The sequence below is a fragment of the Colius striatus genome, chromosome 6 (assembly GCF_028858725.1).
Source record: "Colius striatus isolate bColStr4 chromosome 6, bColStr4.1.hap1, whole genome shotgun sequence".
NCBI classification, from domain to species: domain Eukaryota; kingdom Metazoa; phylum Chordata; class Aves; order Coliiformes; family Coliidae; genus Colius; species Colius striatus.
Window position 1 is genome coordinate 13,172,913 of NC_084764.1, and position 22,720 is coordinate 13,195,632.

General features: G+C 34.9%; 1 protein-coding gene across 3 annotated transcripts in view; it reads right to left on the minus strand.

Moving 5' to 3' along the window:
* Positions 1 to 1,462: 1,462 nt before the first annotated feature.
* The window catches only part of SPRED1 (sprouty related EVH1 domain containing 1), a 59,255-nt gene continuing 37,997 nt past the window's right edge, over positions 1,463 to 22,720 (minus strand). For all 3 annotated transcript variants that reach the window (XM_061998344.1, XM_061998346.1, XM_061998345.1), the window contains 4 exons: positions 17,789 to 17,957; positions 16,414 to 16,463; positions 7,968 to 8,126; positions 1,463 to 3,233 (listed from right to left, as the gene is read on the minus strand). In XM_061998344.1, the coding sequence (XP_061854328.1) occupies positions 2,574 to 3,233; positions 7,968 to 8,126; positions 16,414 to 16,463; positions 17,789 to 17,957 (1,038 nt within the window). In that variant the 3' untranslated portion in view covers positions 1,463 to 2,573. The remainder of the gene's footprint in view (positions 3,234 to 7,967; positions 8,127 to 16,413; positions 16,464 to 17,788; positions 17,958 to 22,720) is intronic.

Below are 22,720 nucleotides of genomic sequence, written 5' to 3' on the forward strand. Positions count from 1 at the left end.
GGGCAAGATCCCTAATACCAGAAGAAAAAAAGCACGTGCACACCCTACTCAGACCAGCCCTTACATAACCACGCATCTCTGCAGTCCTTTAGTCGCTCTCAAACTGGACACGCAGGCTGATGCTTCCATCACTTTTTAGGTGGATCAAGTCTTTAAAGGGGGAAGCAAAAGCTGAAAACAATTTAGCAGCGAAGTGACTAAATGCAAAGTGAAAATATTAATGCATACATTCAATAAAAATATTAAAACATTTATGTTTCATATAAAATACAGTACAGGACCAGGAGTTTCACTATGTTGTATAGTGCTCAGAAGAAACTGTTAAAACTTATTTCTTTCTTAAGTATATACATAATATGGTTCTGTAGCATTTCCCTACACAGCCAGCAAGTTCTTTTCTTAGGTTGTTCATACCTCTCCATTTTGAATTAGGAACCTAGCACTTAGAGATATTAAATTCCTCTCATTCACTAGAAAAACATCATCATTTTTTAATCAAAGTTGTTTTTAAAGTTAACAGTCTATTCTAGGCAAACAACTTTAGGTGAGAATGTGTGAAGCACGAAAATCAACCAGAGTAGCAGCTTTTAAATATATAAACAGTAAAAACCAAAACTGCTGCTACGATGTCGTATTCTTACATCCAATCAACTCTTAATACAAAACTAGAAGCTCTTCTGTAACTTCTACAGTTATCAATATATTTGTCTCCTTTTCAATGTGAAATAATACTTCGAGATGATCTATGTACACAATGTGGTCAATTCAAGCTGTAATATAAATATAAATGTTTTCTTTTAAAAAGTATTTTACAGACAGAAAGTGTTATATACATTTGCTCATTTTACTTCTGGGCTACAAAGGAAAATTAAGGGCAATGATACATATAGGAAGAAAAATTACACAAAATATATCAAAGAAATGCATAGGAAGTGAGAAAAGCAAGTCATGTGTGTTTTAAAATCAATTAGGTTTTTTTGTTTGTTTAATTACAAGGGTACACTGAGGACAGTCTGTTCTACTCCAGTCAAGATATCAAATAGGCACCATCACTAATGCAGTATGACCGTTCTTAGTGTTTTACATATCTTTAATGAGAAGTAAATGTTTCTTACTTCATATCAGAGCAAAGCATGTAATGTTTTTAAAAATTCTCTGTGGGTTAATCAGTTAATTTTTATTCAAGAGGTAAATGTCTAGTAAGTAAAAGCCGTAACAAGTATCATACACAATATACCACCGAGCATACACAGACACAAATTCACTCTCTCCCCCACCTTAACTCTCCCATCCTCCCTCCAAATTTCCTCAATTAAGACATTCACTCCAATTTTGCCTGGGCTGCAGTTTACTTCTTGAGCTAAGCCTTTTGTTGCGTATTTGAACAAACCACACAGTACTTTTGTTCTTGCCCATTCAAATAAGAAAAAGTTGCAGTTCAAAATAATGAAAACAATTTCACTTTTGTTATTAATCTTTCGTTTTAATCATAGTACTTGATAAACAGCCGAACAGGATCCTAGTTTAACAGAAGGATAAACAAGAACACTGATGACAATTTATTACAACTGTCTTAATGTACCTTTTGCTAATGAACATTTGAATATGCAAGAAAGTGGTTTTGGAGGACACCCCAAAAGAAAACAACTTGCTGGTTGAGCAACAGAAATAACTTCCTTTTTGCTATTATGTTGAAATCAAAGTCATTTATATATAAAAATAAATGTTATGTTCTAACAAGAACATTTTAGACAATTACATCTGTGCTTAACAAAAAAATATTGGTCACTCAAGACTAGAATAATTAATATTTTAAAGGTTTTTAGATTATCAGAATGTATGGATACAACTCAACACAAACTGTAGCTGAAGGGAAACAGGATTGAAAATATCAATTTGTTCATCTGGAATAAAAATGTGACTAAATTAACTAATTAAATATTTAAAATACTACCATGGAATGTGACAGTAGATATCACCCATACCTACTGTATCAAAGGGAAGGAAAGTTTAACACGTAGTAATTCGTACCTTACACATTTAGTTAAATATAAACATTTGTTATTTATACATAAAGTCGCTTCCAAAAAACTATTAACAAGTGATTTAGTTGCACTTAAAATCAGTTTCATTTCTCATTTGCCAAGTATTAACTTTTCTTAATCTTAACTGTCACTAGTGCACTTTTAGTTAAGATTTCCCCTCAGGTAAGTTTTAATCCTTTTAAAAGAGTCCCCTCACCTAAACCATGAATGTACAAAGTGGCAAAAGTTAATCCCTTTTAGTATAATCATAGTTTATATATTCATTTTATAGCCAATAATAAGAATAGGCTTTCCTTTGCAAAATCTCCTTCACAACTCGCAACAAACGCCACACGCTGAAAGGAAATAGTTAGGCATGGCTAGCACTTGTAAAATGCCAAGGTCTGACAAGTCTTGTTGCTTCCTCCACATCAAGCATCTCCTACATGAAAGAAGACTCCCTTCAGCTTGCCAAAAAGCTTCCACAATTCCAAGTTAGATGCTTCCTGGAAACAAAGATTTTTCAGCTCTGTTTGGCACCAATCTGATTCATCCCGCAGCTTTATGCTTGCCTCCACAGCACCCACACACCTCACCGCAGTGATGGCATGCTCTCAAGGGGAGGTAGCAGCACATACACGGAGCAATGAATGAGAGGGCCACCAGTGCTAACCAGCGTAAGCAGAACTTGTCATCACTAGTGTCACACGAGCAAGGATCAGAGAAATCTCCTTCAGAGTCTGACATGCAGTGATACAGCATGCTCTCTGCGCAAAGCATGCAACTAACTTGGTAGATACATCTTTTAATAGGATCTGGCGCATCTTGACATTTCCCTCTGCCATTATCTTCATGATTAAACCTTTCCTGGCAGTATATACAGCGGGAACGCTCACCATCCTCTTTTCTTCTTTTCGAGTTTTTAAATTTTGATGAGGAAGGCTGAGTTTTAAATACCACAGAACTCTTCGAGTCTTTCAGGGAATTCAACTTAGTTCCATCCCCACATGGGTATAAATAGTCAGATTTTTTACTGTCTGATTTAGAAAATGGTATATTTGAGTCTGCATCATCTCTCTCCAGGTCGTTCTTCCACATGTCAGGATGCCTGTAGTCTGCATAACGACGTATCAAAATGTCACGAGGGTTTATTCTAACAATTTCATCTTCATCCTGAAAACTAACGTGTCTGATTGGCTTCAGTGGGACCTGCAATGGCAAAGCAAGGTAAGTTTACTAGAGCAAAGTCCCAAACCTATGCTCTACCTACAATGTAAAACTTAGGTTAGAAAATTAAAACGGGATTTTTTCCCTTGCTGCTTGAAGATGAAAACTACAGCTTATTTTCTTACTAGTACAACTTGCAGATTTCCCCACAATAATGAGTCTTTTGCTTGATATCACGATCATTAGCTTTAGTATTCTTTCCTGAATTTTTGGTATCTCAGAAGAGCTTTGGGTATTTTGATATCTGTATAAAACATGATACTGTTCTTGGAATTCTGCTCAAAATTCAGGTTTTAACATCTCACAGTAGCAACTAATTCCACAGATCAGACATGTCTTACATGAATTTGCAGATTCCACATCAGTGATGATCCACTGCTTTAGGATTAATTCCCTGATCACATTCACTTGTGTTATCTAGAAGAAGCTTTCCTTTATGTCTTCTCTAAGTTCTCAAACTCCTCTATTTTTGCAACAAGAGCACTGAATACTGGTTACTTTATTATCAAAGACAAGAATCTTGCCAAATGAAGAATAATATTCAGTAGCATGATCTGATGTAGACATGCATCTCCCTTGGCTAATACATAGCACTTGATTTAGTTTAGGACACTAGCAGGCAAATACCTAAAGTGCTTTTAAAATTCTCAACCCGCAATGAACTGACCATTATTCAAAATCTTTTACCTCAAAAGGCAACTGAGAAGGAATGTGCTAAACACATACAAAACAAAGAGCAGAGAGACAAGACAGAATTTTTCTTTGCTCTGCCTTACAACAAAACTCCATGGGCACATAAAATGTTGAAAGTGGCAAATTTGAATAATCTGAACAGAAATAGTGCAGACCTTAGAAGTTTTAAGACAGTGGACTGACACTAAATGTTACTGAAATCACATAACATGACTTTCAAGAAGAGGTGCAAGTAACAACAAGCTAAAAATTGAGCACACATGTATGGAAGGAGCCCACAAACACCACAGATAGTGCAGCAAAGAAAGCAAACATCTCAGGATGTTCGAGTGTTCCTGCTTTACAGACAGGCAATTATTTCCTTACATTATAGGGCTATTATAATTGGAGCCAGAATATAAGTGTGCTTCAAGTCAAATTCTACCTTTTGCTCCTATTAAGGGCACAGTCTGAAAATCATCTCACAGAAACAAATGAAAAAAAAAACGAAACCCAAACCCTAAACGACAAAACCCCGTAACCCATTAAGTTTCTTCCCAAATTATGTGGGTTTGGCATCAGTGTCATTGCTTTAGAGTGTTACCGGTCAAATCAATCAGAATTCATATGTTACCATTCCATAGTCTGCAACTAGAGTCAAAGTGCATGTTCCTAATCTGATGTAGTGTCCAGCAACAAACTACTGAAGACGATATTGTAAGTTAACACACTTCTGTTCCACTTTGCATGTGTCTATACTCCTACTATGCTGAAGGCTGCATGCCCTGGTTTTGGGGTAGGAGGCAGAGGAGAGAACAGGGAAGGCGGCTGGGAAAAAGGAATAGCTTCTTAAAAGAAACCAGCACCCAATTATGTAATAATATCTGTAGCCTTCTCTAACCATCACTTCTCTGCTTGATAATCCTTGTGTGCTATATTTTAAGTACAGAACTGTAATTAGAGCTCCTTTGCCCTTGGAATTTCAACTGGAGAATACTAACAAGATTAATTTCTTAGCTCCAAGCTACGTACAGTTGGGACTTCCACAAGGTCTGGATACAGCGTGAAAAAAGGTTATATCCTACTAGGCTAACATCACTGCTCTTCCATACTTCCCTAGACTGTCATGCAAACAGTTAAGCCTCCCCTTTGCTTATAAAAGCAGAGTGCTTCTCAACTCTATTCTGTCTGAAAACAAGCGAAAGAGCCTATGAATAACTAGCTATGGGTAACTGGCTTTTTTAAACAATTAGCAGCATAAAATAATTTAAGGGAAAAACCACCAAAAATACAATTACATATGTTACAAGCATGAAGAATCCTTACACTACTGTCCACACAGAATACTAGACATGCATTTAAGCCATTAAATAAAACTCACTGTTTCAATGAATAAAACCAACTCAAAACCTCAAACAAAAAAACCCCCATCTTCAACCTCCCATTCCCCAGACAGCTACTAGCCACTGAAGATCACTACAAATATCAACAACTGTAAAGTCTGGCCTCTACTCAGTCTTTGAAGGCTTTTTATTTGTTTGACCAGAGCACACCACATATGTAGAAGTTATTTCTCTTATTCAAGTCCCTAGTCAAACACCTACTAAAATGCTTAAGGTCTGACATGTTACAAAACAAGCCAGCATTACGTTCTCTATGCAAATCATTTAAGAAATTATATTTTCCAAAAGTAAGAGGGAAATCCTGAAAAACAAGCAAAGAGGAGAAGTGCTGGGAAAGCTTTATAAATAAAGTGCTTACTACATAACGGTTGTTTAATGGGACTTTCAAGAAAGTAGGAGGAACATGAAACCTTAAGAACAGCACACAACCCTGATTCAGTTAGGTACAACTAGTAGCAAAATTCAACTACAATAATGCACATAGTCTAGCCATTCAGAATTTTAACTCAGTGCAAGTGCCATCTTTGTGTAACAGCTGAAGCAGGAAGGGAAGCAGGATATTATAGAAACCTGAAATGCCCCAGAGAAGCTCATTATGAACATAATTAGCCAATTTAAAATTAGGCAGAGAATTTTTGTTGACAGGACTGAACTCACTAGTATTACACTTTACTTGAAAGGATGCACATTTAAACGTGACATGGACACTTGATTGGTACTGTAGCCTTCTCTGTCTCCCCTCAAACAGATATATTTTGGCTCAGCTTGCAACTCCCTTACTGAGGGGCTGAATGTGTCATCACAAAGTTAAACACGCATTAGTGTGTCAGAAGCTGTAGAGCCAAGGAACTGTGGTGTTTTTTAGTAACAAAGCGTTAAAAGTAAAGCTCTGATCTGTCATTAATTACCGCTTTAGTTTGAACATGGAATTCTTGATCTGTTCAACTTATTAACAGTTATTATATTTATTGAAACAAAATAGGTATTAACCTCAGGATCTGCCGTGCCACATGGTCACATGTATGAAGTTCAGTAGAGACAATGCAGTGTGTTCACATACTGAATGGGATACGTCATTCAAATGTGCCCTAAAAGTGTGCACCACAGGACCACGCAAAAGCAATGGAGTGTCGGATGCAGGTGGTGCTACAATGTAAGAAAACTATTTTAAGGAATATCTACTTCAATTTCCACAGAACCTCCTGTAACTTCAGTTTACAAGAAGTCAATTCTAGTGTTGTCATTTCAAAGAAATTCTTATTTAATTTCTACCATGCAGGCACTATGCAGTACACTACAACATTTTCTCAGTAGTCAAATCTACATGAGCTCTTAAAACATACAGGTACTTTAGGCAACTGCACTTTTCCTTACAAGCACATAAGATCCCTGGCTACTGAAGCTATTATTGTGTTGGCTGCAGTAACCAAATTGTCCACCTATTCTGTTCTGAGAAACTTTTCAACTCTTTGCAAGTATATGGGAAGATGAAAAAAAAACGTTTGTACCCTGACGAACTGCAACAAAAATGAAAGGCAACTTATACAAAGATTTAATTGGAATCAGAAGTTCAGAGTTTCAAGCTCTTAAGTTAGTTCTCCAGATAACACTGCTTCTTTTGCCCAGTAAAGCAGCTAGAAAGCAGCTGATACAAGACTTCAATACAATCCTGTCTTTCTTTGAAGGAATGACTGAGGGTGTTAAAAAGCTTTATTTCGAGGAGCACAAATATTTCCTGATGAAATGTTTACAGCTACTTGAACTGGCATTCTCCTTTGACTTCTGTTATTATTCTAAAAAGCTTCCCATGTGTTTCCTTCTAGACCTAAGACCCACAAATTATTATCCAACTCACTATTATGTCTAATTCTACAATCTACAAGAGGAACTGTTCAGTTCTTTGAGGCTCAGACCAAAAAAAAAAAACCTATATTGGTAAAGGAGAAGCTGTAACATTGCCTGTCCAATCTCATGTTGTACAAATATGACCTCCTTTAAAAAAATGTCTGTGCATCAGCCTTCCTCATGTTAGTAGAGTTTCTGTTTTAAGAATCTATTTCATAGTTTAATCTATAAATAGCTGAATCCTTTTCATGTATAATGGATCTACTGTTTACCTTTCTGTACCAAAATAGAATATTTTAATTTTAATAGGCAGTTAGAAAGCATAAACAATGTTTCACTAGAAATATTTAGCAAAAATGCCCCACAATGTAATGCATCCAAGATACTCCTTCTAAAGATACTTTTCCATATTTCTAATAAAACTCAATATTAGTATACATGTAACAGAGATTGAGCTCATGGTCAGTTAAGATTGTCTGAACAAATTTTAACAGCTTTTCAAGGCTGCAGATATAGAAGTCTGTAATACAGAAACCTGACTTCAAAGGAAGTGAATGATTATTCATTTAGTCTGCTGCACAACAAGAACAGGTAAATACTTTCACAAAGCTTTACTTTTGTCATAATAATGTGGTAATATTTCAGCTGCAAAGCTTAGACTGATCATTTCAAGAAGCTGAGAGCATAATACCACATACCAGGACTTAGAATGAAGGTGCTTTGTTGCAGAAGCTACATATTATGCCATTAATGCAGCCAGCAAAGTAAGAATAGTAGCTTTTGCTGGTGGTCTTACCTGGTTAGGTTGGCTAGGAAAACAGGCTCTCCTGGTGCTGAAATCCTCAAATGTTGAAGGCCTTAAATTTGCACTGTTGTAAGGTTCACTGGTTACTACAGTTTCATGTTGGAAAAGGTGATCTTTCATTAATGAACCTGATGTATTTTCTTGAGTAGTCTGGAATACATAAGAACTCCCTTGAAATGATTTTGCTTTTATATAAAAATCACATAAAAATCACCAAGTTTATACATAAATGCATTCTCCATAACGTCTTAGAGGCATCTATAAAAAACAGTATTTTTAAACACACATTCTTAAAGTCCTTATAACTAAGCAAGTATTTTCTTTACTACGAGTCAGCCTTGGAAAGTAAGAGTTCCTTCTCAGCAGAGAGAACACCACTTTGGCATTATAGACATACTTTTGTAGTTCAGTTTCCAAATCAGACCAAAGAACTTCTTTAAGGAAGGAAAGATTAGCCCAGCTGCTGAGATTATGCTTTCTCTAATTACCCACAAGGCTGCCAATATTTACAAATATACAGTTGGAGGGAAAAAAAAACCCAAACAAACAAAGAACTAATAAGACTAGTCAGAGCTTTTAATAAATCGAAAGCAAGATCATCTGGAAAGAAACTGAAAGTCAGTTTTAACATATACTGGATCAATTAAAATATCTAGTTACAGTAAGTGTGCATTAAACAGTTAATGGCTGCCTTTTTGAAATTAAGGTTTTATCAGGCAATTTGATAGAAAACTGAGACCATGTGGGAATATAAAATGAGATATCTGCAGGACATGCACCACTCAAAATAAGGAAGAGAAAGTATGTTTGTGTTGAATATTGGCTTGCGAAATGATCAGATTTTGAAGAGAACAGAAAAACAAACAGTTCTCACTCTTTAAGCTTAACTGACTGGGATATACTTAGGACACAGTAGAGCATATTGATATAAATCCCATTGGGCTGCCAAAAAATGTACTGTACAATGTTTTGTTTGTATTGAGAGACAATGTAAAGTTAGCTGGCTGTCATCATCTGATAGCACTGAGAAAATTCCAGCATCAGCCAGTTTCCAGCAATGAGAATGTTTCAGTTTTACTATACTGTACTTGTATATAACAAGAAAACAGGAAGGGGGGAACAACAAAAACACTACAGAAAATTATTGAAGCAGAGGCAAATCCAAAGTTCTGGCAGGTTAAGTACTACCACTGAATCATTAGTTTTCGTTTAATCAAAATACTTAAGGAACTTATTTTGGGATTACATTAACACCTCATGTACATAAAAGCCTAATGTATCAAGTTCTAAGTTATCCAGACAAAGTGGAAGTAGCTGTTCTGTAGCTGATCTTTAGAAGAAAGAAAATCATCACATCACTAAGAATTCACATATTGTTCAGAAGCACTCTGAGTGGAAAAGCATTAATATTAGTAATCAATTAATGATCACCTTTAGTTAACCCTACAGAGCATGCACCCCATGAAAGAAAACTACTCCATCAGATTAAAGTTCCACTGAAAAATGTTGAAGACAGACAGCTCCTGAAAAAAAGTACTTCTTGCAGATGCTTGAGCATGACGACACCACCACTAACCAATCGACCCTGCTGTCATCAAAATTAAATATTCTCAAACACTGCTGTGAAGGGAGTACAAAAGAAATGTTGAAATGACTGCCAAGAGTTAGATTTCATGGATGTATACTTATTTTAAGAGCAAAAAGCATGAAATATTCGTGCAATATCAAACATCTTCCTAGCAGGAGGTACTCCTGCAGGTACATTGCCCAATGACATAAAAAGCTTCCAAAATACTGGTTCAAACAACAGAAGAGCTGCATTTAGAATGAGGAAGAAATGGCTACAACTATTTTTAGTTTTAGCAATGATATAAGCACTTACAAGCAGAAACTATTTAAGCTAGGAACACATTCAATAGCTAGAAGTCATTTTACAGAGCCACGGTGATAAGCACCATCTAGCCCCTTTTTCTCCCCCAGCGATTATCATTTTGAGTGGTCTAGGTAGAATGATGAGCACTGCAAAAACTACTATTCCTTCCTTCCAAGGAAAAAACTACATACTACCCACAGGCCAGTCTTTGCCCTTGGGTGAGATTTGCAACAGCCTGCATTTTTTTCCAGCTCCTGCAAGTGACTCATACCTTTTTTTTCTTCAGAAATAAACTATCTATACTATAGAGTAGAGAGGACATAGACACATGCTCACATAGACATGCTCCCCTTGGCAGCCAAAAAGGGCTCTATCTATTAAAGGATACAGGCATTGATCATCTATTACAGTGCTGACTAGCAGTGCCAGACGCTGATGTATGAAACACAAACCTTCATGTTAAAGCAAAACCTTTCTGCCCTATATGCAGCAATTATAAAGGAATGCTTTTCTAAAATTCCAACACAGACACCACAATTCAAGCTAATTGACCTCAATGTCAGTTTCGGTGGTGGCAGGAGATGAGGAAAGACATCTGACCTTTTTAAGGCAAGAACTCATGAGACAGCTGTTCAGAAAGCACAATACTCAGCCTATCAACCTAGACATTACAAGTAAGAGGACACAGCTTAACTTCTGATACTGATGAAAAACTAAAAGTGGTCAGCTCAGTTATGAACTTATTTAGGCTGTAAATATTCACTATGCAGAACTACAGAAGTGCCAGAATGAATATCCTGAACTCTGTATTTTCAATTGAACTGATAATTTAGATACAGCTAAGACACATTTATGAATATCAAACAAGCTTTCTTTGGAAGATACTTCCTGCTCCAATTTGACAAGGTCATAAACACCTGAAAACCCACATTTATAATGGAAACACTGACAACCTGAAGGGAGAGGCCTCAGAAACAAAACTGCTATTGTATTGAAAAGGCATTTAAGTAAAAAGTAAACACGTAGAGTTTTCCACAAGAACTAAGCTCGGTATATTAATACACAGAACATTACACACAAACACAGATGCACACATTCCACTTTTCTACTGTCCAAAGCAATTACACTGCCCACATTCAATACCCTTTAAACACAGCCCTCAAAGTACAGTACTGGCATAGGTTATACAGTATCATCTGTAAAGTAACCTGCGCCAGTTTTTAATGCACAACGGAAATCTGGTTTGTTCCCAGCTGCTGGTATAATAATTACTGTCCTATGGTTGCTAAGAGATACTCTGAATTTTTTTCCAAGACTACTAAAACATTTCTGTGCGTGCAGGCAAAAGGATGCTGGGTAAAGCAATAAAATGACTCCAGCTGTAGCTCTCCAGCAGAATTCAAAGCCAGATGACAGCTGTAAAGAAAATGAAAACCAGACTGAGCTCCTCTTCTTCAAATTTTCTTTCCTTACTTCCCCCAGTTTGCCAGAGTTAAGTCTGGGAGAGAATTCAACATTGTTCTGCAAACATTGTTAAAAATGTTCTGCTCTAAGTAAGTTTAATGATTATACAGAAGGATGGATGAGAGACCACATTTCCGTTGTATCCCAGTTCTTGTATTTACTTCCCCTGAGGCCTGAAAATCTGCTGTTTGATATTAACCAACACAAAAAGCATTTACATGTCTTTTCCTTAATCTTTTTAATTGTACTTTAATAAATGATACAGGTTTCAAAAACATTTGAATAACTTTCTTCCACTTTAGCTATTTCTAAGGCCAATGGAGTAACTATTCTCGTATTTGCCAAAGAAACTCTATTATGATCAATATTTCTGACATGAACTGAAATAATAACGCTGTTCTACCTTGATATATAAAGCATATTGGAGGTTTTTAGTGATTCCAAGTAAAGAACTAATAGATTAAAACCACAAAGCATACATTTGAGAGACTAAGAGAGAGATGGAGATGTAAAGAGGCTGTTAGGGGTAGCGGTGAGGAAAAAAGTTTCCTCCACTTTTTGAATAATAGTCCACAAAATGCTTAATAGATCCAAATAATTTTAGCACAATATATTATTAGATTCTTTTAAATAGATAATACAATTAGTATTACATTTAGTTCTAGAAATTACATCTAGACAAATTTATTAAATGCAGTAAATATGGCTGATCAGTATTTTACCATGTAGTATTTTCTTCTCCACAAAATAAATAGTTTAAAGGATAAATAATTTTACATTTCCTTACAAGTCATAAAGTCAAGTTACTTTTGTAAAATAAAACTTCTGCAAACGCTTTGTTACAGAGACAATAAATTGAATGGTCACTAAATACTGCATTTACAAAAAGGCACACAAATAATTTATGTTTTCCTTGCCCAAACCAAAACCAGTGAAGTTGCAGGCCTTTCCCTCTTCCAATTAACAAAAAGCTCAAGGTACCTATTTCTAAAAGAACAAGCCAAACTTCTTTTTTCTGCTTACATTCTATCAGTCTATAGTTGTCTTTTGCCAGTAGCACAAAACTCAAAAGCGTAAGTGCTCCATTTCTTATGACTTCAAGGCTGTTAAAACGTGTTGGTAGCCTATAAATAACACCAGCATGGCTGAATCAACAAAACCTGAAAGAAATTAAGACTCAACTGCTCAATTTTTCAGTTCTCCAAAAGATGACAGCATTTTGGTATCCAAAACCCACATAAAATACTTTTAAATGCATGAGCTATAGATTTCATTTAGTCAGATTTTCTTCTAAAAAAAAAAAAAAATCTCATTTTTACATTTTTTCAGTTAAGCTTGATGAGTTTTAGAGCAAGAATTTTGTATTTGGTAAAGGAAAAGAATCTCAGCCAATGTTTGAACAAACAAGCAAACTGACTGAAGCAAGCTGCTTGTCTACTGCATTCAAAATAGCTGGTTTTATACTAAAAAATCCAAACCTCCTAACCAAACTCCCAGTGTACGTTTCCTTATAAGTACATATACATTCTCAGGATCTGTTTATAAACATTACAGAAAGTTAGATAGCTCTACATTAACTCATTTGCGAATTTCTAATTAACCTACTAAGACTAAGACTTACTTAATGACAAATAATTTGTATGTTTGTTAAACAACTAATAGTAACTGTAATCATTTAAGAAACCTTTACAACCAAGTATGAACACCCTTAAATGATGGTGGTTTTTTACTAATAAGATTTTAACATTATTTGTTAACAGAGAACCTATAACGAAGCTATGTCTTATAATGACAAATTTGATCTTCAGTAAGAAGAATGCTTTCTCTGTGAGATTTTAAACGCCATAAAGTGTTATCTAAGTGACTCAAGATACAGTACAGTGAGAAAATGCCAGCCTAGAAAGCACAAGAGTTCAGTTTTTGGATTTGCATTGAAGAGTTGCACATATTGCTCGCTATATGTATAAAATGTGATAATACTTTTTACAAGTAGGCATGAAGGTCTAACAACAGTGCTGCTGACTAGATCAGAAGGCTGTGTGTTTTCATCTTATTTGGATCATTTTATTTGCTCTTTGTATCACCGGATATAATGACCTAGTAAAATAGTTAACGAAGCACGTTTTTCTTTATCACTAATCATCTTTGTTTTTTAAAGAACACTGTTAATGAAACCTATGTGCAAGTTACATACTATATTCATACTTCAAAGATGCACTAAACATAGGATTCCTGCTGTGCAAGATGACTAGAACTGCATAGGCAAAACACCGTGACAGCAGATGACATAATTGGCAAAAACTAAAATTAGTATTTTCAAATGTATCTTGATGACATCCTGGGGACTTTATCTACCATTCTAACTACCGAAGAAAGAAATGAAACTGAAGAATATCAACACACACAGTATTTATGAGAACATATAGGTGAAAATAAGTGTTATGAAAAGTGTGAAATAACCTTTTTTCTCTTTTTTATATTATCTTTTTGATATTTTAAAAGCTACTTATGACTACTTAATATTTTTAATTGAATGGACGAGTTCCACTGCTTGATCTTTTGTACTTCATTCCTTAGAGGTTACAAATTACTATTTTGGAAGATTGTTCTGATGAAACAGTAAACATTCTGTTGCCCTCAAATTCAAGTGTTAACCCAGTCTTTAATGTTCTATCCACATGCTAAATAAAATGTCCTTCAATAGATATACTTCAAAATCTACACAAAAATACTATTAAGAGATTTGGTGAAACAGTTTATAGAATAAACAGGGTAGGGAAAAAATATCGTTAGGCCTTTCAAACTATAGTGGAGTAACAAGGGAGGAGAAGTCAACATGACTCTTCAAATATACAATATGTCATCTTTAAACAAAGTAGTCTTAATTGTCTTTCAAGTTAGAAAAAACACACCTGGGGTATCACATTCATCTTACAGCAGTATCAGTCTTGGAAGGTAGAAGGAATTAATCATTTGGAGGAGAATGTACCCTATCTGGTATTTCCAAGATATTCTTGATGAGTAGACCTGGTGCCTGTAACTAAAATGCTGTAGAGCCTTTTTACACTGCCATTCATAATTCTGCCATCACAGCTTCATTATTGGTACACAAATCTGATTCAGAGGAAGCATGAGGGTGAGTTCAGCCTTCCATGCATTTCTCCTTTGTCCCCATACTGCTACTGACAGGCAAATTTGAGTATTATTTCTTTTACTTTGCTACTCAGAAGTAAGGTAAGAGACATTGGCCAGTTTTTTTGCCTCTAGAAAACAGGTTATTCTTGTCATCAATCCACAGCCCAAATCCTCAATTAAGCCATGTAGTATGTTTTCCTGTCTGGAACGTGACAGATTATTCTATCGGCAGTTTGCACCGAACAGTATTGTTTGTAGCTGTAAGTTTATATATGGAGAGAGTACTTTTAAAAATATGTGGTTTTAAATATATATAAAAAATTCATATTTTTCATTATTTAAAATATATATATAATTCTCTCATCTATTTACATTATAAATAGATCTATATTTACATCTGTATAGAACGGACAATCTAAATACACTCTTATCCCCATTTTCAATAACAAACTTTTTTAAAAATAAAGAATCACAGATATTTCCTTAAATTTTGTCATCCTTATAGAAACATAATAACTAGGCAGCAAAATCAAGAGGTAATTAGTTTCCTCTAATCTCATTAGGCTTGTAGAAATTGCTCAATTATTAATCCTTGCAACAAAGTGTATTTAAACAAGTCTTTTAAAAGCTGATTAAGGCTTGCATTACCTTTGGCACACATTTCCCCCACTCCGTCAAAATCTACTTCCCATTTAAAATCTAAAGTATCTAACATTTATAGCTATTTTACTTTGAAGTGCCTTAAAATAAAGCACTGATAATAAAGAACAAGTGGTTGCAAAGCCAACACTCAAGTAAAAAGATACATTTCTTCTACCATAAAACAGAAAGAAACCAGGAGACTCTTCTGCATTGGCACTCCATTGCAGTATTCTTTCTTAAAACTTGACTCTAAATTCTCCTATCATAATTTGTATCTTACCCATATCTTCAAAGTAAGCTGCTAATTTTCTTGATTTTGTGCGTAGAGGTTATACTCTGCATCCACCTATACTGCATAAACAGAAAAACTCTGTCCCTCAAGAAACCACTTGGCAATATTATCAATTTTCTCAACAGTCACCAAGTCCCTTGAGTCAACCTGTTGCTGTATCAGCTTCATATTAAATATCTGCACTGACAACTGAATACATGTGTGAATAAAGCCCAGTCTTTCCCTGAAATTGTACATAGGAAAGGAGGACTGATAAGCACACATAAGCACAAGTAGGTTTTCCCTCCGTTGTATTACAGCTATTTACTGTATATACGTATCCATAACATTTGTTTATATTGGCTGTTTAATTCCATGGATTATGGGATATTACCATCCAGTGCCTATGCATCAGTCTTATAGCACTTGATACGGTTTTAGTGTAAAGCAACATAGTTCTGAAGCACAGCTGGAGGGAAGTTTTTATCTCTTATACCACTATGACCTATAGAAAATTAATTGTGCAAATACGGATAAAGAAAAATGTGCATCTCAACAAGTGACTGCTCTGTCTCCAGTGTCTTTTAAAAAATTATCTGAACTTCCACCCATGTTGAGACTAGATTCTTTTAACCATTATTTCCACATCTCTTCAACTACAACCATACAAAGTTAGAAGTGTCAGTCATGAAATCTAGGAAAAAAATAGGATGTGCATGTAAAAGAAGATTCCTGACCAATCTATTTATTTGTTTTCCCCTGAAGAATAATTCTTGTTCCCATGAATTCAAAGAGGACAAACATAGACCAGACATTGTAAATTTAAAAATTAAACTCAGGATAGTTAATCATTCTATTGATTAAATATTGACTACTTATTTTAGGACAGACAATATTGTAAGTCTGTTAGATAACTGTTCTGGAGCTTAATTCATGAAACTAAATTTTGCTATTGCTCTTACTTTGTTTATTCCCATTAATGAAACAAAAATTGTTCAGTGAATTTCATAAAAAAATAAATGCAAAAGTAATTTAAAAAATTAAATACTCACTTGAACACAACCTTCTGCCACTTCAACATCATTTTGGGATGGTGGATAACCTACAGAAAAAGTGAAAAAACAAAACAAAACAAAATAACAAAAAACCAGACAAGGTTATTTTCTTTTTAGTTATACTTTACTGCTTCCAGCAGACCATCCCATTCCTCTATATCCTACTATTATTATACAAATATTCTTGTTTAACTAGTAGATTATTGTATTTCAAGTTGATTTTAACAAGCACCATTCATTTCCACATTTTGTATTTTATATACTGAGTATTCCTAGCCACAATTCTCTCTTGTTCACACCTTTCTTGTAAAAGCATTTTCATAGTGTCACCAGAAGTCAGAAGCAAGGGAGTATGTTCTTGTTAATATAGTACTTTGAAAATTAAAGGCAGACACATTTGGTTGGCATGAATGCATGCTGTGCTATATTCTGCTATAAATTAGCAGAAATTGGAACTGTGAGACCCTCAGAGAGAAAAGCAACTCATATGTTTTCTAATTATTTCTCTTGCAGAAATATGGATGGTATCAGCACAATTCAAAAGAAACCATTCTAGTATGTCAAAAAACATTTCCCTTTAGAAACCTTTCTCCCTTTCTAATATAACATACATTAAATCTTGAAATTTACAGCACAGCACAGATTATTTTGTTGAAATTTCTCCCTTTGAGTTATTTTTTACAACACTGAAAAAAGACCTTCTTTCCATTCAACAGACACCTGGTCTCTTCCCTCTGTCCTTCTCCCCATCCAGCAACATATTTATCATATTTTCAGCTCAGAATTGAGGCTTGATGGTCATCTTCCTTTTTCTCCCTAGTCTCCATGAGGTCAGCAAAGCTCTGGAACCAGTTAGCCATATTTACTATTACATATTTACTATTACAGTAAATTTTTCTGTGTCCCATATAGACCTATCCTCAGAACTACTCTGTCAGCTGATAGTACACAAAACTATTAACGGAAAATATGTGCAGATAAAAAGAGAACTCAATGTGTCTTAAGTCATTTAGCTTCCTAGCTTATCCTCTAACAACACGGAGGCTGCAACAAGCTTCTAAGAAGATCCAAGTAAGACCCTGTAACACTCTAGCTTCCTCTATTTTCTTTAAACAAAAAAAGAGCAGCAGCAAGGCTGTATTACATATGGAAGTCTTGTGAATTGCCTTACTAGTGTTCGTGAAACACTTGGACAAACAGCACTTTAGAAATACCAGAAGTACTACGTTAAAATCTCAATATGCAATAGATCAATCCACATCCTTAAATACTGTCAACATTAATGTAATGCAATTACTTCTCAATTTTAAACTCAATTACTGAACTCTCACTATCCCCTCCCCTGGCCAACCTCTTCACCTGAAATATGTACCTTGAGAAATATCCTCTACTGCTCTCCGAATACCTCTGTCAAATGCTCTTGCATCAGCAGGACTCTGAAATGTGAGGCCGAACTTTTTGTCATCAATTTTCCAGTGGTAAAAAGTAGGAGTAACTTTGTTGTAAACGAGGTCCTTCTTTAATGTGCATTCCAAGACCACCTTCCAGAAAGAAGACAGGAGGAAAAGATATCACTAACCAATACATAAAATTTGATAAAGAAACATGTAGTCTTCATTAATTACTTGAAAACATGCATCCTAAGAGCAAATAAAAGTATCTTTTTAAATTTCTTCCTGTCATAAGGAAGTAGTTTTAACTTAATTTTCGTTATGACCAAATTATTCACTAACGGTCACTGGTAGGTGGTATGGGTTAAGGACACTATCTGTACACTAACTGAACACTTCCTGGTCTCAAGAGTATCTCACATCCACAGCAAGCATTTGTGTCAGTACAGAGTTGCAAGATGTCCTGTGAATGAAATAGGCCCCACCCTGAAAAAAAGGTGACTATGCCAACATCAGGTATTACTACATCACTAAGAATTTTATTGATGTGCTTATTCTAGAAAATTTTTGAGTAGTGGACTAGTTTTATGCTGCTTTCGGCATATTGGTTTTCTCCCAGAAAGGCTACTATACAAAAGAAAGAAATACAGAAGAACTGGTTTAATAAACGAAAAAAATCCCTACTTTTGAATGTATGCCTGACTGTACCTAGACACAAGTATATATATGGCTCATATTCAGCTATAATGAAAGTAGTAATTAGAAATAATTAACAGAATTATTTGGCTACAAAACCATTACAAGTACACATGCACATTCAGTTACGAAGCCAGGTTGTAGCCTTCATGTCATTTCCTGAAGTGAAACTGGCTGGGTTTTAAAATACGTTTGCATATTTAATTTACCTGCAAAAATAATTTTATGCAACACTATTATGTTGACTGTTTCTTGATTCAAAAACATACAAGGTGAACAGGAAAGCACAGAAGGACATGCACTGATCTGCTCCTGTAGCACTAGGTCTAATAAAATGCTCAACAAGACAATCTGTGCTTCTGTGTAATGGCTAAAACCTGAAAAACCTACACTGAGAAGTGAAAGAGAAGTTTTAGTATTCTATCATTTCAACATCAATGTATTTTCAAAGTTTCATTTTAGATTTTATGATATCTTGAGCTTTTTGAGAGAAAAATACAAAGTTTCTTAAACAATGTGGAAAAAATGCGGCTGTCAACATAACTAAGGAAAAAAAATCTGCATATTAAAAAAATCTGTCTGTATTTAAGGTTATTCTTATACATCCTTTGCATTATTCCTCTCCTCTTGTCAAATTATTACACAGGAAAATAGGGTTATTTCTCCTGCTCTTCATTATTTATTCCCTCTACCCTACACCCCACTATTAATCATCTACTGTGCCAAGTTTTATTGCCTTTTATCTCTAGAATAATCACATTCTTTCTGCACATATAAACACTTACATCATTAAAATAATTTCTGTCACTTTAACTGAATGGTCAACGATACATAGGTACAACTGCCTACAAGAAAGCACAGGAATGAAGCTGTCTGCTGCAGAAGTACAGGGAAATGCGCTGCTGCAAAAAAGTATTATTCTGCAGTTTTAGGGTGTACTGAATCATTGTTCTTTGTTGCTCTTGATGTTATTCAACTCGATTCCTCCTAAAAGAAAGTTTAAAATGAAGATTTCTCACATTACTGCATTTTCTAGGTCTGTGAATGCTTTTGGGGGAGCTCTACTGTATTAGACTATTTTCACACTATATTTTGAGTGCTGTTTCACACAAAATATCAATAAACAGTACTGCAAGACTGATTCAATGGCATCTCAATGAATATCTGCTCCCAAAGGAGCTAATTACTTTACACTGGAAATTCACACTTGGATTACAAGTATTTTTAAAAGATAATACCACTGGAGATAAACTACTGGATTAAAATTTTAGTCAGTAGAAGCACTGATTAAAAAACAAAACAAAACAAATGAAACCAGAAAACTCCCAAACCAAAAACTAACACTGCCACCACTCACCTCTGGCCTCCAATCCTCATAATATTTTAAGACAAGCAATCATGAACAAAACAAGCAAATATCCTATCCAACACTGTACCTCTTTTCAGCGTGATTTAAGGAAATAAAAAATTTGACAGGACAACAGTGATTTTTTTAGGTCTAAAGCTGCGTGAAAACAGATCAGTTAACCCAGTAGATGTAAGTGGTGAAGGGCACTGAAAGGAGAAAAAAATAGTTGTATCAAAATTCCGTGTGTTATCAGACATAAGAATGATACAGGGAATGACTTCATTCCTGTCTCAGCTGAGAAAAAGCTCGAAAACTTGTAGGTGAGAATTAACAGTGCGACACAAATCTATAAACACTCAGCCTTCAATTGTTTTTGTTGCATCCAGAAATACTAAAACCTCAAACCAAACAAAAACCATACCAACCATTTCCTAAAGCATTTTTTTTTCCTCCCCAAAACATTTCTATGCTTTGCTGCAACAATATCTTTTTTTCCTGTTAAACACAAAGCTGTCAGAGTCTTCTTTATGCTGAGGCATGCAAACCATCATTGGTGCTAAGGAGGAAGTACCCTAATTCACGTGTCTCCAAAGCCTGGGAATGGAAGCCAAGCTTTCAGCTATACTGATTTATTTCCTTTGGAGTCTTCAAACATTCAAAACCCCAATTATTTTTACTGCCCTTTGCCATGGTTCAGAACGCTCCACATCATATGTGAAAATGATATCATACTCTGCCATAAGGTTACCAAAAATCTGCCTCATTAGGTAGACCTTCCCTAAGATCTCCAGTGATAAGCACAACAAAAACGTGTAAAACTGTATATTCAGTAAGGCTTTTTTTTTTTTAATAAATGAGTTACTGTTCTAAAAGTTTTCCTCAATTGGAGATTTATTATAAGTCTTCCATGCTAGTATGAAGCAACCACTTCAACACTTATTGGGAAACGTTGCAGTTACCAGACTCAGGACAGAAGAGCTCTGCATCCATCAAGCATCCATCTACATTCTCAGTACATAAATATGTACTCTATGTCTGCTGACTACTATTTAATGCAAATGACATCTGGATATTGAAAATATTTTAAGTGCAACACTAATGAGTTAATAGTTGCTAAAAAATGCTTGCTACACATTTCTTTCCTCATCTCTACAAGCTACATTTTTAAAAGATATTTGAAACTATTTTTCTTGTCTAGACAAGATGAAACTCTAAAGTCAGAAATTTTAAATTTCAACACTTTAAATCCAAATATCATCAAACAAAAGTAAGTATTTAAGATTTTAGCAGCATTAGTAAGGGCTTGTTTCAGAAACATATAAAACATCCTTACTGCATTTGATATAAAATTCTATTTTGATAACAGATCTCAATTTAACATCTCTTGATACTGGATACTATTTTACTGGTTTCTAGCTGTATTTTCAAAAACTTACAACATTACACGTAGACAGACAGTTTCACCATTTCTCACTCCCAACTCAAATCTAGGAATACATATCCATACAGGTTTTGATGAAACTTTTGCATGCCTTTTCTGCTAAACAGAATCTAAGGCTTTTCTCTAGTCTTGAGATCACACAGCATGACCTAAGTATATTCATGCTATACAGCATGTGGCCCCAGTGCCACCATGACTGTAACAGGATCATTATTATGTGCATGTTCTTTTTTTTTTTTTTTTTTCAATTCAAAAAGTACAATGATGTAAGGATCATACTACAATCCATCAGTATTAATCTTTTCTCAAACTTTAAAGCCAATTTAAAAAGTAAGTATGATAAATTTTTTGAGCAGAAGATTTTTAGAAAAGTATTTGTATTCAGTTTCAGCTTTGTGTATCTCCATTTACACAATTACCCAATTTCAAAAGAAAGATTTTAAACTATGATTTGTCACTTCTGACACACAATTCAAAAGATACTCCTTTGGTAAAAAGCTGTATGTCAAGGGACTGAAGAATAAAACAGACTTTTTATTCAAGAATGTAAAATTCACCAAAGCCTAAAATCCCATAAGCTTGAGCCTAACGTATGTTTAACATTAGTGCTACTACGATAGAAGAGAGCTATTGTAAACAAAGTAAAAAAGAGTAGCAGACCTGACCAGGTTATAAGGGAGTGCAATTGTTTCAAGCAGACTGTCTGGAGCCAGATCTAGGAAGGTGAGTACAATAAAGGAGGAAACGCTAATTATGTTGAAGTTTTCCCAAATATTCTTACATTCCAACGTAGATCTACACAACTGGGGAGAATTCCCTCTCCTACATTAATTCTGTGGTGCCACCACTTTGATTTTATTCTCAGATAATTATGATACTTCTTGTGAACTCCAAGAAATGTTTTAAATAGCTCAGTACTGCACAAAAATACAGAAGTTCTACATTAAGTCAGTTTGTAAAAGGGCTGATAGCAACCTAACTCAGGTAAACACAGAAACAATAAGAAATCCCACAACAAGGAACTCTGGGACTGAACATCAAAATACTGAAGTATTTAATGATATGGCTGACTTAGAGACTGAGATCTATAGCCCTAATTAAATGCTTGCATATTAAATGCTGCACCATATGCATTAAATGCATATGGTAAAATACTTGGAGAAACAAGTAACTAAAGCTCATTTACAAGAAAAAAAGAGGAGGATAAATTTAAGTGCTCCCATTCTTTTTGAGTATAATCATTTAAAGGGCATCTGGAAGATAGCTCTATCAAATAACTCATCTATGGATTTCAAGTTGCTTTGGAATAAATTCCACCTTTTTAATGATGTATAGGTTGAACACTAATACTGGCACTATGATTCTCATATATCTTAGGCAAATGTCATGGACCTGAATTCCATTTGTTCTCTAAACTGAGGTATTTCA